This window comes from Pieris rapae, chromosome 16 (assembly GCF_905147795.1).
Source record: "Pieris rapae chromosome 16, ilPieRapa1.1, whole genome shotgun sequence".
In the NCBI taxonomy this organism is placed as follows: Eukaryota; Metazoa; Arthropoda; class Insecta; order Lepidoptera; family Pieridae; genus Pieris; species Pieris rapae.
The window spans coordinates 10,080,919-10,092,993 of record NC_059524.1 but is presented as its reverse complement, the minus strand read 5'-3'; the positions used below and the strand labels follow the sequence as shown (position 1 = coordinate 10,092,993).

The 12,075-nt window shown below is 42.0% G+C and overlaps 3 protein-coding genes across 10 annotated transcripts; 2 read left to right on the top strand and 1 right to left on the bottom strand.

Annotated features, from left to right (window-relative positions):
- Window positions 1–43: 43 nt before the first annotated feature.
- Window positions 44–3,982, top strand: LOC111002992 (ADP-ribosylation factor GTPase-activating protein 3). 4 transcript variants are annotated; one of them, XM_045631556.1, is made up of 11 exons: window positions 44–192; window positions 266–457; window positions 528–659; window positions 1,665–1,763; window positions 2,287–2,430; window positions 2,512–2,619; window positions 2,695–2,831; window positions 2,909–3,025; window positions 3,098–3,335; window positions 3,405–3,533; window positions 3,600–3,982. In XM_045631556.1, the coding sequence occupies exons 1-11, from the start codon at window positions 118–120 to the stop codon at window positions 3,699–3,701; spliced, it is 1,473 nt and encodes a 490-aa protein (XP_045487512.1). In that variant the 5' UTR covers window positions 44–117; the 3' UTR covers window positions 3,702–3,982. The 4 variants fall into 4 exon arrangements, with proteins under 4 accessions (XP_045487512.1, XP_022129005.2, XP_045487511.1 ...); XM_022273313.2 differs by having other exon boundaries at window positions 2,302–2,430; window positions 3,405–3,982; XM_045631555.1 differs by having other exon boundaries at window positions 2,521–2,619; window positions 3,405–3,982.
- On the bottom strand, window positions 3,972–6,554 carry LOC111002993 (tRNA:m(4)X modification enzyme TRM13 homolog). 4 transcript variants are annotated; one of them, XM_022273316.2, is made up of 8 exons: window positions 6,285–6,554; window positions 6,045–6,211; window positions 5,884–5,921; window positions 5,630–5,817; window positions 5,113–5,307; window positions 4,618–5,016; window positions 4,421–4,542; window positions 3,972–4,282 (listed from the first exon to the last, which is right to left on the bottom strand). In XM_022273316.2, the coding sequence occupies exons 2-8, from the start codon at window positions 6,183–6,185 to the stop codon at window positions 3,995–3,997; spliced, it is 1,371 nt and encodes a 456-aa protein (XP_022129008.2). In that variant the 5' UTR covers window positions 6,186–6,211; window positions 6,285–6,554; the 3' UTR covers window positions 3,972–3,994. The 4 variants fall into 4 exon arrangements, with proteins under 4 accessions (XP_022129008.2, XP_022129009.2, XP_045487513.1 ...); XM_022273317.2 differs by having other exon boundaries at window positions 6,289–6,554; XM_045631557.1 differs by having other exon boundaries at window positions 6,045–6,554.
- Window positions 6,555–8,847: 2,293 nt separating this feature from the next.
- On the top strand, window positions 8,848–11,858 carry LOC111002990 (prolyl 3-hydroxylase sudestada1). Of its 2 annotated transcripts, XM_022273310.2 has the most exons (9): window positions 8,849–9,201; window positions 9,534–9,703; window positions 9,822–10,109; window positions 10,180–10,374; window positions 10,439–10,594; window positions 10,667–10,792; window positions 10,863–11,016; window positions 11,085–11,320; window positions 11,387–11,858. In XM_022273310.2, exons 1-9 carry the CDS (start codon window positions 8,973–8,975, stop codon window positions 11,660–11,662), a joined length of 1,830 nt encoding a protein of 609 aa, XP_022129002.2. In that variant the 5' UTR covers window positions 8,849–8,972; the 3' UTR covers window positions 11,663–11,858. The 2 variants fall into 2 exon arrangements, with proteins under 2 accessions (XP_045487660.1, XP_022129002.2); XM_045631704.1 differs by lacking the exon at window positions 10,863–11,016 and having other exon boundaries at window positions 8,848–9,201; window positions 11,387–11,613.
- The last annotated feature ends 217 nt before the right edge of the window (window positions 11,859–12,075 follow it).

The following is a 12,075-nucleotide window of genomic DNA, read 5'->3' as shown; positions in this document are numbered from 1 at the left end:
AGAAAACGATGACAATACATTCTCTAAATGCCAAATACGTCAACATCCGTCAAATATGAACTACCAAGTACTAAGTCCTATTTGATCTGTTATCAAGTCAAAAATCAAAATATTAAAATGGCTGACGGAACTCCTAGTAAAAGCGATATTGAAGCAATTTTTCAGAGACTAAGATCTGTTTCAGCCAATAAAGTAAGTTTAATATGAAATAAACATTTTAAGAGATAAGAGAGCATTGAACATTAACGATTAATATCATGTACAGATATGTTTCGACTGCAACGCTAAGAACCCTACGTGGTCGTCGGTGACGTACGGAGTTTTCATCTGCTTAGACTGCTCAGCGGTGCACCGGAGTCTTGGAGTGCACATAACCTTCGTACGGTCCACCCAGCTTGACACGAATTGGACATGGAAGCAATTACGGAATATGCAGCTGGGTGGAAACGTAAATGCGGTATGTTTGGTGCATTCTTGTTGTATTACTGCTATTATGTTTCTATTTTATTACTTTATTTTTTTTGTAGACTCAGTTTTTCCGAACACATGGGCTTGTAACCGACGATGCACGTCAAAAGTACAATTCAAGAGTTGCACAAATGTACAGAGACAAACTAAATACAATGTCTGAACAGGCCATGAAAACATATGGTACCAAAGTAAGTTGACATATACCCTTATTCATATTAAATAAATCAGTAATTAGTGATTACACGCATTTTAACTCAAGTCTGTTAACAGTTATTGTCACTGTAGAATGACAACCAATTTTTCAAGAAACCATTTATTTTTTATTCTTAGACTCTTGTCTTTTAACTGGTACAATCTAATGAAGTTAGGACTTATGTAAGTCCAATCCAAAACTACAGACAAAAGCATATTTCCAACATTGATGAAATTAAATATATTATTTTGTTTCCTGTATTGTTTAGTTCTCTGGACATATGAGGTTATCATTTTACAACAACATGGGAACTAATGTGAAGCTATTTTTATCTTTGCATAATTCTGTTTTATATAACATTTTAAAGTACATATATATCATATATGTACTTTTAAATGTTATATTAAGTGTACAATTATTTTCAAATTATAAAGATTTAACAATGCAGTGAACATCACATATATGAACTTTAGGTTAGTATCATTTGATATGAAATTGTTATATGTGATCAGATGTCATTTTTTTTATTGACTGATAAGTGCAATTTTGTATATTACTTGCAGACCAAACAGGCTTGTCTAGTACACACTTGTGCCTTAAATACCAAATTTTAAACCTAAATATATTTACCATACAAATAATATTAAAATATTTATATATTTTAAAAACTGGTTTAAGTTTATATCTTAAGATAGGATATTGGAACAGTTGAACTGTCATTTTCATACAAAGGTCTATTCACAGACACTGATCCAACCTACCATGGATAGCTTGTATCAATTTATGGCTATTACAATCCATCAATTTGTATTTGGATTAAGATGTCTATCTCAGATGGTAAAAAATGGATTTAGATAGATTATTGGGTTTGGGCGTTAAACACTCACCAAAATCATTAATGTGTAAACCTTTTAATTTCTACAATCTACACCTATTGTATCTTGCAGAAGAAAGAAATAGAATACATGTTGTTTTACATAATGTATGTTCTCTTTATTAGCTACATTTAGAACCTGCCACAGCTGAGAAAGAAAACAAGGCACCTAAGGAGGTAGACTGGTTTGCAGAACATACTGACGGCACTAACATTGACTCAGAGGTATTCACCCTGTCCCTGCCACATTACGCAATTGGTGGTTGGGACTTCTAACAAATACATTTTAATCAACATTGCATACTTTTTAATTAATGCTGTTATTTCACTTACTATAATTATTCCAGAGTGTTGAATATTTTCTTAGTATTTTATTACAAAAGTGGTTATTAACGGTAGTGGTTATATAACTTCTCAATTTGGATTTTATTTATTTGCATGCCTTCTAACAATTTTTTAGTTTGTGTATGTCACTCCTTCTTTTACCATTTTATAATCTTCAGGTACTTCTTTGAAGCGATGTCGTTCTGTTTAAAGATATCTTGCTGGCTTAATAGCTAATGTCATTTGAAGTATTACATTTTACAGCTTGAAAAAATCTAGATTTTTCTGTAAATTTTTATTTTTATCAATTTTTTAGAACACGACGTAAACAATTGAGAACTGATCACTCTTTTATTATTATTCTAACGACTACGTCTGCCGGTATTTATTTTTGATTGCAAAGAGAACGTATCGAATATGTCAGATATTGTACGCACAGGCCTACTCCGCGGCGGTCACTGCGGTGAACAACAATTTCAGCGAAGAAGCTCGGCTCTGGGGCGCGAAAGATTCAGATGACGCGGCGCCATCGAGCAAAGCCACACCGAGGCAAACGGCGAGGAGGACAGTTAGTACCGTAGTGGTGGTCTCTTTGATGTGAGGTTCCATTATACGTTAACGTTTCTATTGAAATAATTTGAAAACTTTGAATCCGAAGCTAGGTGCTCGCAAAGGAGGTCTGGGGGCGACCAAGGTGGCCGCCAACTTCGACGACATCGAGCGAGAAGCCGTCATGGCGGAAAAGCTGAGAATGGAGGTGAGTCTATTGCGATGCGATGATTAACAGGTGAGAGCGAAAAGCGGTGCCTAAACGAGACGTGACGCGTTACAGACGCCGGCCGCCCGCACCCAGCCTACGGCCGAATCCGTCGCCGAGGAGGTGGCCGCTCTGCGTCTGCAGTACCGCCCCGACGCGCCTCGGCAGCACGCCGACAGACTCGGCATGGCCAACACTGCGGCCCGAGACCGGTATTTCGAATGCCCTTGTTTTGATTCGTCACCGATATCTGGTACGTTTCGACATTCAATCGTCGCTAACGTCGCAGAGGCGGAGTGTCGCACAGCGCCACGCACGCCATGCAGAGCATCGAGCAGGAGGACGCGTCCCCCGCCGCCGACGCTCCCGACGTGGACGACTTCGCCGCCGCCTTCACCATGATCAGGTACGTCCGCCTCGTCGCGTGATTCGCAGACGATCACGCGTCGACGCACTCGTGACGACGGAAAATGTGCAGAAACGAGCCGTTCGGTCGCGGCGGGGACCTCGGCGGCGGCGAGACATCCGCCGACTGGCACATCATTCCGGAGCCCGGGCGTTTCTCGCGCCCCCCGCCGAGCTCCGAGCCCCGCTCGGCGCCCGCGCAGCCGCGCCGCGCCCCTCGCTCGCGAGCTCGCGACGACGACGACGACTCCGCCGTCAAGAAGTTCGGCTCGGCCAAGTCCATCAGCTCGGCGCAGTTTTTCGGCGATCAGGTGAGCGACGGCCGGGCGGAGATGCCGCGTGTCCCTCGAGAGCGGAGCCTGAACCTCGTTAATGCGCAGGAGTCCCGCGGCGACGAGTCGGCGCTGTCGCGGTTCTCGGGCAGCTCGCACATCTCGTCGGCGGAGCTGTTCGGCGGCGCCGCCCCTCGCCAGCCCGCCTTCGCGGTCTCCGCGCCGGACCTCGACGACGTGAGTTTCCTCCGTGTCCGTACTTCGCGGCACCGATCGGTAGCTAAAATCGCCGGATGTCGGCAGGTTCGCGAATCGGTGCGCATGGGCGTGACGCGCGTGGCCGGGCGTCTGTCGTCGCTGGCCAACGGCGTGGTGTCTTCCATCCAGGAGAAGTACGGCTACTGATGATTAGATATCTCCAAACTCAAGTCAAAGCAATTACAAGGAACCATTTATTCTACAACATTTTGCATATTAATGTACATTTGTAAGTAAAGTATTGTCAGGCCGAGCATTTTCTACTTCTCTTTGACAATTAAACATTCCTCAACCGAGAACACAACTCGTGGGCTCCGATATTAAATGTACGGAGCCTTTTTCGCTCTTATTTATTTGATACTTTGTGAATACTGAAGAACCTCTACGGACGATTATGATTCAATTAATAAAAATATATTTGCAATAAATTGTTGTATATTTCAATTCTTTTTAGCTACGATACAAAGGTTTTCAAGTGAGACCGAGTCGGGGATAAAGTAGGTCAGTCGAGCGTCGAAACCGCACTCTTTGAGGTAGAGCACTCGGCCCCAGTCGAGGATGGCCTTGGCTCGACGGCCGACTTCTTCCCGCCGCCGCCGAGAGAGACTCGCGACGTCGGCGGCGGCGATTCGCTCCCCTCGTTTGTCCCGGCTGCGCCCATCCCCGCAAGTGGCCCACGAGACGATACCTGTCATTATGTTAAACTCTCTTTTGTCTATTCCCAATTCCTGAAATGCGATAATTTAACTCATAACTTTTCTTCGGCGTGGCCTTAGATCTTTGGGTCCGTGTCAGCACTTCCTAAGTGAGATGTAAGTGGGCCGATAATTTCACTCTAGAATACGGTACACTAAGTCACCACTCACCATCAGATGTTTGTGAGCCACATATCCGTTTGAGCTGCAGCGGTGGTGGCAGCAAGTGGCTATGAGTATACCACGAGTTTTTGGCAACGTATTGGCCGATGAGAGACAGCGCAACGAGAAATCTAACAACACAATAAAGTACAAAGATTGTTTAGAACTTATCCTAATATTTGCTAATTATTATAATAAATACTGACCTGTAGCTACTCCACACAAATGTTTAGCAAAGCCTACGATACTTTCAGTTTTCTGTACGGCTGGAACAAGATCTAATATCAAGTGAGCTAAATCTGCTCTTAATCTGAAGGATTCTTCGTTGATATTATTATTACCCGACTGATTTTGACCTGATTTTGTTTCACAACAGTCATCCTTATTGCCATAATTGTTAATATTCTTATGTGAGCCCATTTCGTTTTTAGTACATAATTCGGGACTCAATTTTTGGACAATGTTTTCTACTTTATTTGAATTGTCAAGCAAGTTCCGGATCTTGTTATCTCGCTTGTGTCTAAGTGAGGCTCTCTCTACCAACAAAATGGAGCTGCCACTTGTGGCTGGACACCAAGCATGCCATGCAAAATATGACAGATGTCCTAAAATCAAGCATTTCTTAGATTTTAATTTAGTTGAACCTTATATATTAAAAACCTACTTGGTGGCAGCAGTAACAACACATTAAACTGAATTACCTTTGCCAGCACCAAGTTCAACATAACAGGTATGGTCTTTGACTAAACTTTCATCTTCCATTATATGCATTAACTTTGATGCCTGTCTTAAGTGACGTAAAGAACTCTCTGTTCTTCCTTCTGTTAGAAATTCATCCATTACAGCTGGATGAATTTCTCTTTCGGGCAAAGTGTCTATTTTACCATTAAGATATGCTGCAAATATAGAAATATATTTTTTTAAATCTTGATAATTAATTTTAAATTTAGAATTGTATTAATCATATGAAATAATTACAATTACCATTACAATACCATTATGATTACTTGATATCTGTATTAAATATATATTTTTTTTATTTCATCACTCAATATGTAATGAATAGCCCTAAAAAGCAAATTGTAATAAAAATGATTACATTGTTTGCTTTGAGTTAAAAGTATTAAAATCATTTAAAAGATGTAGAGGTGTAATTATGAAAAAGTTTTGATGTACATTAATTTATGACTTATGATAGATAATACATATATATCTTACTGTCAAATAGCAGATTAACTTTATTTATAATTTGATCAATCTGAGTGGATGGTATTTCTGAAAGTGGTTGTTTTAAAGGATTGGTTTCAGGTGGAGCATTAACATTGTATTTAATATAAGGTGGCACTTCTTGCTGACGAGCATTACATATGGTGAGGTGCTTTTGTAGCTTGCTTGCATAGCATGTACTGAAAAAGAGGATGTAATTAGAAAGTATGTTTTGAGCAAAAAATATTGTAATTGTTTTAACTTACTGTTTATTGTCATTTGGACAAGGTATTCGCTTTTCATCCTTTAACACAAAATACATATTAAATACACATTATTATATTAATTCAATATATTTTGTTAACTAAAGTTCTGGGACTCCAAGTATAACGAGAATTATTTTAAAAGTTGTAGTTGTGTTACTTGCCTTTCCATCTTTTGTGTTTATCTGAGGTTGGTGTTCTCCACAGTAATTCCATCCAGGGCGCACCGTCATACGACAAAATCGCTTCTTTCGTAATACAAAGAACTTACACTGTGGGCTTAGTGATGGTACTTCCTGTTCCATTTTGATTTTGGAATGTCTGCGATAACCTGAATTACCTCAAACTTTAAACTACAAGTCCTTTTTTGTCTAATTGAATTAATAGAAAAGTATGTAACTAACCTATTTTATAACTATTTTTTTATGGTTATGTATGTCATGTCATTCATAACATTCCATATCTCTCATCGCCAACAGTTTATTCTATTTTTTTATGGCCTGATAAAAATTTAAGCTAAGTCTTATCTCAATATTTTATTTATTTAAGAGCGCATTTTACAGAGTTGCCTACATAATGACAAAATATTCCTTTATAAGGTAAACGTTTTCGAAACCACTAGGAAAATCCACTAGCCACTAAAACCAAAATTCGCCCGCTAAAACGTATGTCTAGACCACCAGATCTAGTGGAATATCCACTAAGTTGGCAACACTGACTGAAACTGCAGAAAATGAAAATGTTGCCAACAAGCCTCATAAAATTTACTACTTAATTTGTTTCAACTTTGATATGATTTGGTGCAATCAGTGTTGCCGTTCTAGAGACTTTGTCGCTAGATCTAGCGGAATTCACGTGTGGTTAGCGGCAAAAAAAAATTAGTTAGCGACAAAAAAATATTTAGAGACTTCTAGCGGATTTTGAGCGTCGCATATGCGACTTTTTTTTGAAAAAAAATTGGAAAATAATGTGTTTTTTAAGACCACCAATACACCTGAACAACCTTAAACATCCGTTCTGGCATAAAATATCCTCAAATAGCCTATAAATTATGTAATTGTTAGTATACGTAACAGTTTCAGATTTTATTATCCAGAACATTTGTTGTGATTTTTTGAATAAATATTTTGGATTTGTTTTTTTTTTTTTGCGAAAAATGAAAATATTTGCCAAAATTGGACGATCGGTCCCCTCTAAAACCCAAGTTATAAGGCGCGGACTTCAAAAATAGACTTGAGCGTGTGCGATACGATTTAGCGACTTCTAGCGGATTTTTAAAAAATATATTTACCAATATCTAGCGGATTTTTTCATATTACTAGGGACTTTTAATTTGGTAGAACGGCAACACTGGGTGCAATCTTACTAGATGTCATCCGGGTAATTATTAAGTAGGTACGTATAACTATTAATAAAAAAAAATTCTAGATAACCGACATCTTATTTATATACATCATGCAACAGATTTGATTTTTTAACTTGCTGAGTTTCTTGCCCGTTCTTCTCAGAACAAGGATTCCTGGTAGTTTTGCGAACGGATGGCGTAGTTTTGCTCTTTCGCGAATTTGCGCTTTGCGCTTCGCGATTGATTGCACCTAAACTTATTTATTTAAATATTTGATTAGTCACTAGAAGAAAAAGTTAGGTACTTAGAAACGCAACTATAGGTTCACACAACATTAATAAGCACCTAAAACCTTTCCGCGGATCCCGGCACCAGTGCTGCCAACTTGGATTTTGAAAATTACGTAGCATTTACTAAAAATTGTATAGAAAAGTTTTTTATGAGTGAAATGAATAGGTAAAACTAAATAAAACGAGTGTTTTTTTTAAAGTTTCATTATAACTTTCTGGTAAATTAAATTTGTACACGTTTTTAGCACGAATTCAACCAAATATAAGGTATAACATAAATTATTGTAGTGTAGTGTTGTATAAAAGATTAAACCGCCTTCAAATTGTCAGAACAAGACAGAAGAGAAATTTGAATCATCAAAATTGGTTTACCCAATCGTAGTCCAGTCATTATAGACATTCGAAATCGAAAATTTAATTATAATTCCAAAACTTCAGTCAAGTGAACGGTACATTGGGACGACAATAAACCTCATTTTCCAACCTTGTCCGCAGTCCGGAATATTGCAATTAAATTAATTTTTGCTGTATGGTCGTGAAAAAAATTCCAAATGTTCTGCAAACTTGGGGAAGTTTTCAATATATAATATTTCATATCACGTGTCAAATTTGCAACCAATTTAAGTGTACGGATCATTTTTTATTATTAAAAATTATTAAACTGAACGAAAACGTTCCAAAAGTTCTGCAAATTTGACACATTTATCGGAAAAATATACCGTATAAATTTTCAACCTTTTACGTTGACCGGAACATGTTTAGTTATAATTCTGGTTATTTTTTTGGGTAAGGTGGCCTCGGAATAATTGCAAAAGCTTTGAAACTTGGTTGCAAACTTCGAAAATATCTAGTTATTCTGATGCATTTACAAATTTGCAACCTGCTACGCGATCCGGAACTTTAAAATTTTCTTGAAGGTAAAAAAATAAAAAAAATACATTTTTGCAAATTGCATAAAGTTCCGGATCGCGTATAGAGCGTGCCAATTTTTAAAAGGCCGGCAACGCACTCGCGAGCCCTCTGGCATTGAGAGTGTCATAGATTGTGTGCTGAAGTTTTTCAAGCGTATGGCGTTTTGGCGTAGGTTTTCAAGAAAGTCCTAAAATACGTATATCTACGTAAAGTTGGCCACGCTGCCCGGCACCCATTGTTATTTATCACTTATCAGACTGTGTGTATATTATTCCTTATTTTCCATTTTATCCTGTTTTACTTATGTATTAGATACCTGCATTATTAACTACAAACCTATACATGACCTGTGGTGAACTACCCTGAGACGTGAGAATTTTCTCTACGAAATCTGTGCCTGTGAACCTAAAGTATTCACTAGTCTATGCTGAGAATCAAACCAATGTTTTGAAATTGTAGGTTAGGCGTCACATAAATTTTTTATTAGGTTTTTAAACGTTATTTATACATAAATATTATGTAGTGAAAACAGTTCAAACAGAAACATGAGCTCACCTAGAAACGACACCGAAGAGTCATCCGTCGCCGCAGCAGAGCCACAAAGTGCTTCTACTGGAAGCAATGACGCCGGAGCGTCAGGTCACCATCAAGCCGCGAAGCGAAGACTCTCCACAGCAGTCATAGAAATATCAGATACTGACAGTGATGATTCCGATGTGTGTGCTGTAAACTCCTACCAAGCGTCTGCCGATGAAGTGAAAAGGATTCGTAAAGGTTTAAGTCGTTTGTTTTGTTTTATTGACAACAAACGAAGTAGAATGACGCGGGAACTTTAAATATTTTTATTTTACTCATGCTGGTATCCCAAAGGTTAGGCAGAGACCACACATCGACGTAATTTTAGCTACCAATAACATGCAAATTCTCCATGGCAATGTTAAGCTATTTACCACATAATATGGCATAACACAGGTCTTGCCATGATCACTATTAACAAGAGTTTGATTATTAATTAAAATCTTGTAACCTCTTTATTGCTTTGTGGTAATGTATGGTATAATATTGCTGGTTTGTCTGATATCTCCTTTGTCAATATTGATTTCCAGACTACACCTCTTCATCATCATCGTCATCAGACTATAGCTCGGATTCAGAGTCCCCCTGGGAGGATGACTCTATTGTGGTAAAGGATAAGTTTGAGACCAAAGCTAAAAGAGCAGAGCTCAATCCACGTGCAAACAGGATGGATGAACCCCAGCTCAATCCAGCAATCAAGGTGAATCCTCAATAGTTTTTAAAAAACTCAACTGATATTTCTTGCTTTTATTTAGTTACTGTTATGAGTAGAGTTCACAATAGTGACATTAATATTGAATCACATATAATTATTTCAGTTAGAAGAAGTAATAGATAGATTAACAAGTCACTGGAAAGAAGACCAGGATCATTCAAGCAAAGAAGTAACCTTGACATGCCAGCCTTTTAAGGTGTGCCGAGTGCACAACTTACTCGCTAACCCTGAGATCATCAATAACATAGTAGACGACATGAACACTCTCGACTGGACACGAAAAAAAATGGATCTTTATGAATTTCACCAGACAACAGATCTCGCCAACTTAACGTGGCAAAGGAGTATAAGGGGCATCTATGAACTCTTAAAGAATGAATTGAAAAATTGGGTTCGTACCTATCAATAAAACGTATATTACTTAAGTTTAACAATGAAATTATAGTGAATTGCTTTTGCAGGTATCACAAGTTACGGGCTTAGAATTGCATAGCGTGTCAGCATCGTGTTCACTGTACGGCCCCGGAGATCACTTGCTCATTCATGACGATCAGATGACTGACCGGCGGGTGGCATTTATTTTCTACCTGGCCCCGTGGCAGCCGCCGGACCTTCCGCATCATATTCACAATGGCGACGGCGAATCTAATCACAAAGTAATTTTTATTTTTTGATTTATGTCGTGCAATACAGATAGTATTCAAACGTCCATCCCCGCAGGGGGCGGCGTGGGGCGGCTGGGCGGAGAGTATGGGCGGCGCGCTAGAGCTGTTCGCGCGGGACGACAGCGGAGCGCCCGCCGACGTGGAGCGCCGCCTCTACCCGGCTAACAACACGCTGGCGTTCTTTCGAGTCGGCAAAGAGTCCTTCCACCAGGTTTCTAGCTTTACTCTAACTATACAAAATGTACCCAAAACATTCAGAATTTGATGATTTCTGTCGACGAAGGTGGGCGAGGTCCTGTCCATGGAGCTGCCGCGGTTGTCGATAAACGGCTGGTTCCACGGGCCCGCGTCCGAGACGAGCGCTCCTCCTCCGGAAGACCTGGTCCTGCACAAACCGCATTCGCAAGTGGTAAACATTCTCTCTCACGAGGCGAGCTCGCGTCCGTACATCGCGTACTGATCGAGCGCCGTCGGCCCAGGTGGTGGTGCAGCAGTGGCTGCAGAGCACGTACATGTCGACGCGAGTGCGGGCGCAGGTGCAGGCGCAGATGGAGAGGGCCAGCGAGGTCAGCCTGCGGGACCTGCTGCAGCCCGACCGCCTCGCCGCGCTCATGGCGGCCCTCGAAGCTCCCGGTAGGGCTCGGTCGCGTCGCCCGCGTCCGGCTCCGCGACGGACGTCCGTGACCCCGTTCTCTTTGCAGACGTGGAGTGGGAGCGGTGTCCGGGGCGCCATCGGCGACGCTACATGCGCGTGTCCGCCGCGTGGGCGGAGGCGGCGACGAAGGCGGAGGCGGGGAGCGAGCCGAATCCGGTGGCGGGGCTCCTGCGGCTGGCCGGCAGCGCGGCCTTCGTCCGCGTGCTCGCCGACTGCACCGACCTCGCGCTCGCCTCGTACTCCGGCCTGGAGCTGCAGCGCTGGACGCCCGGAGACTATACGGTAGGCCGCCGACGCACGGACGTCGCGAGACATGGCGAGACTCCCCTCATTTCCCGTTCCCCGCAGCTGCTGGCGGGCCGCGAGCAGTACGACAGGGCGCGGCTGGAGGCCACGCTGTACCTGGGCGCGCCGGCGGGAGCCCTGAGCGGCGGCCAGCGCGTGTACGTGGCGCCGGAGGAAGCCGCGCGGGGTGAGGCGCTGCTGACCGTGCCGCCGGTGCACAACGCCCTGGCGCTGGTCTACTGCGACGCCGGAGCCGCCGCCTTCACCAAGTACCTCGGGCGCCTCGCCGCGCCGCCCCAGCGGAGGCACTACGTGCTCGCCTGCAGCTACTACGAGTGAATCGGCCACTCCCCTCTTTGCGGTCGGTCGAGACGGCGCAGATCCACTGAGGAGCGGTGACTCTGCTCTCGCCTTAACTTCCCAGTCGAGAGCACTTCGAACGATGACGAGTGAATTGGAGGAATTGTTGTAAATTATTGCCCGATTGTGTAAATAGCGTGAAGCGTCCATTGTCGATTAAAGCTCTCGAAGGCGACCGACTCTTTATTCACGACGAATCAACTTTCCCTTCCCGTTCCCTCGCAATTCCCGTCTTTAATCCGGAGGCGAAACGAAAAGTGACGAGACAGCTTCGGCACCGACAGACGGCGACCCCTTCCTCTCACTCGGGAATCGCTTTCGCTAAATCTGCCAAACGAATTATTTATTATAAAATTATTGAAGAATTACGAAAAGCAAATGATAGAACGTGC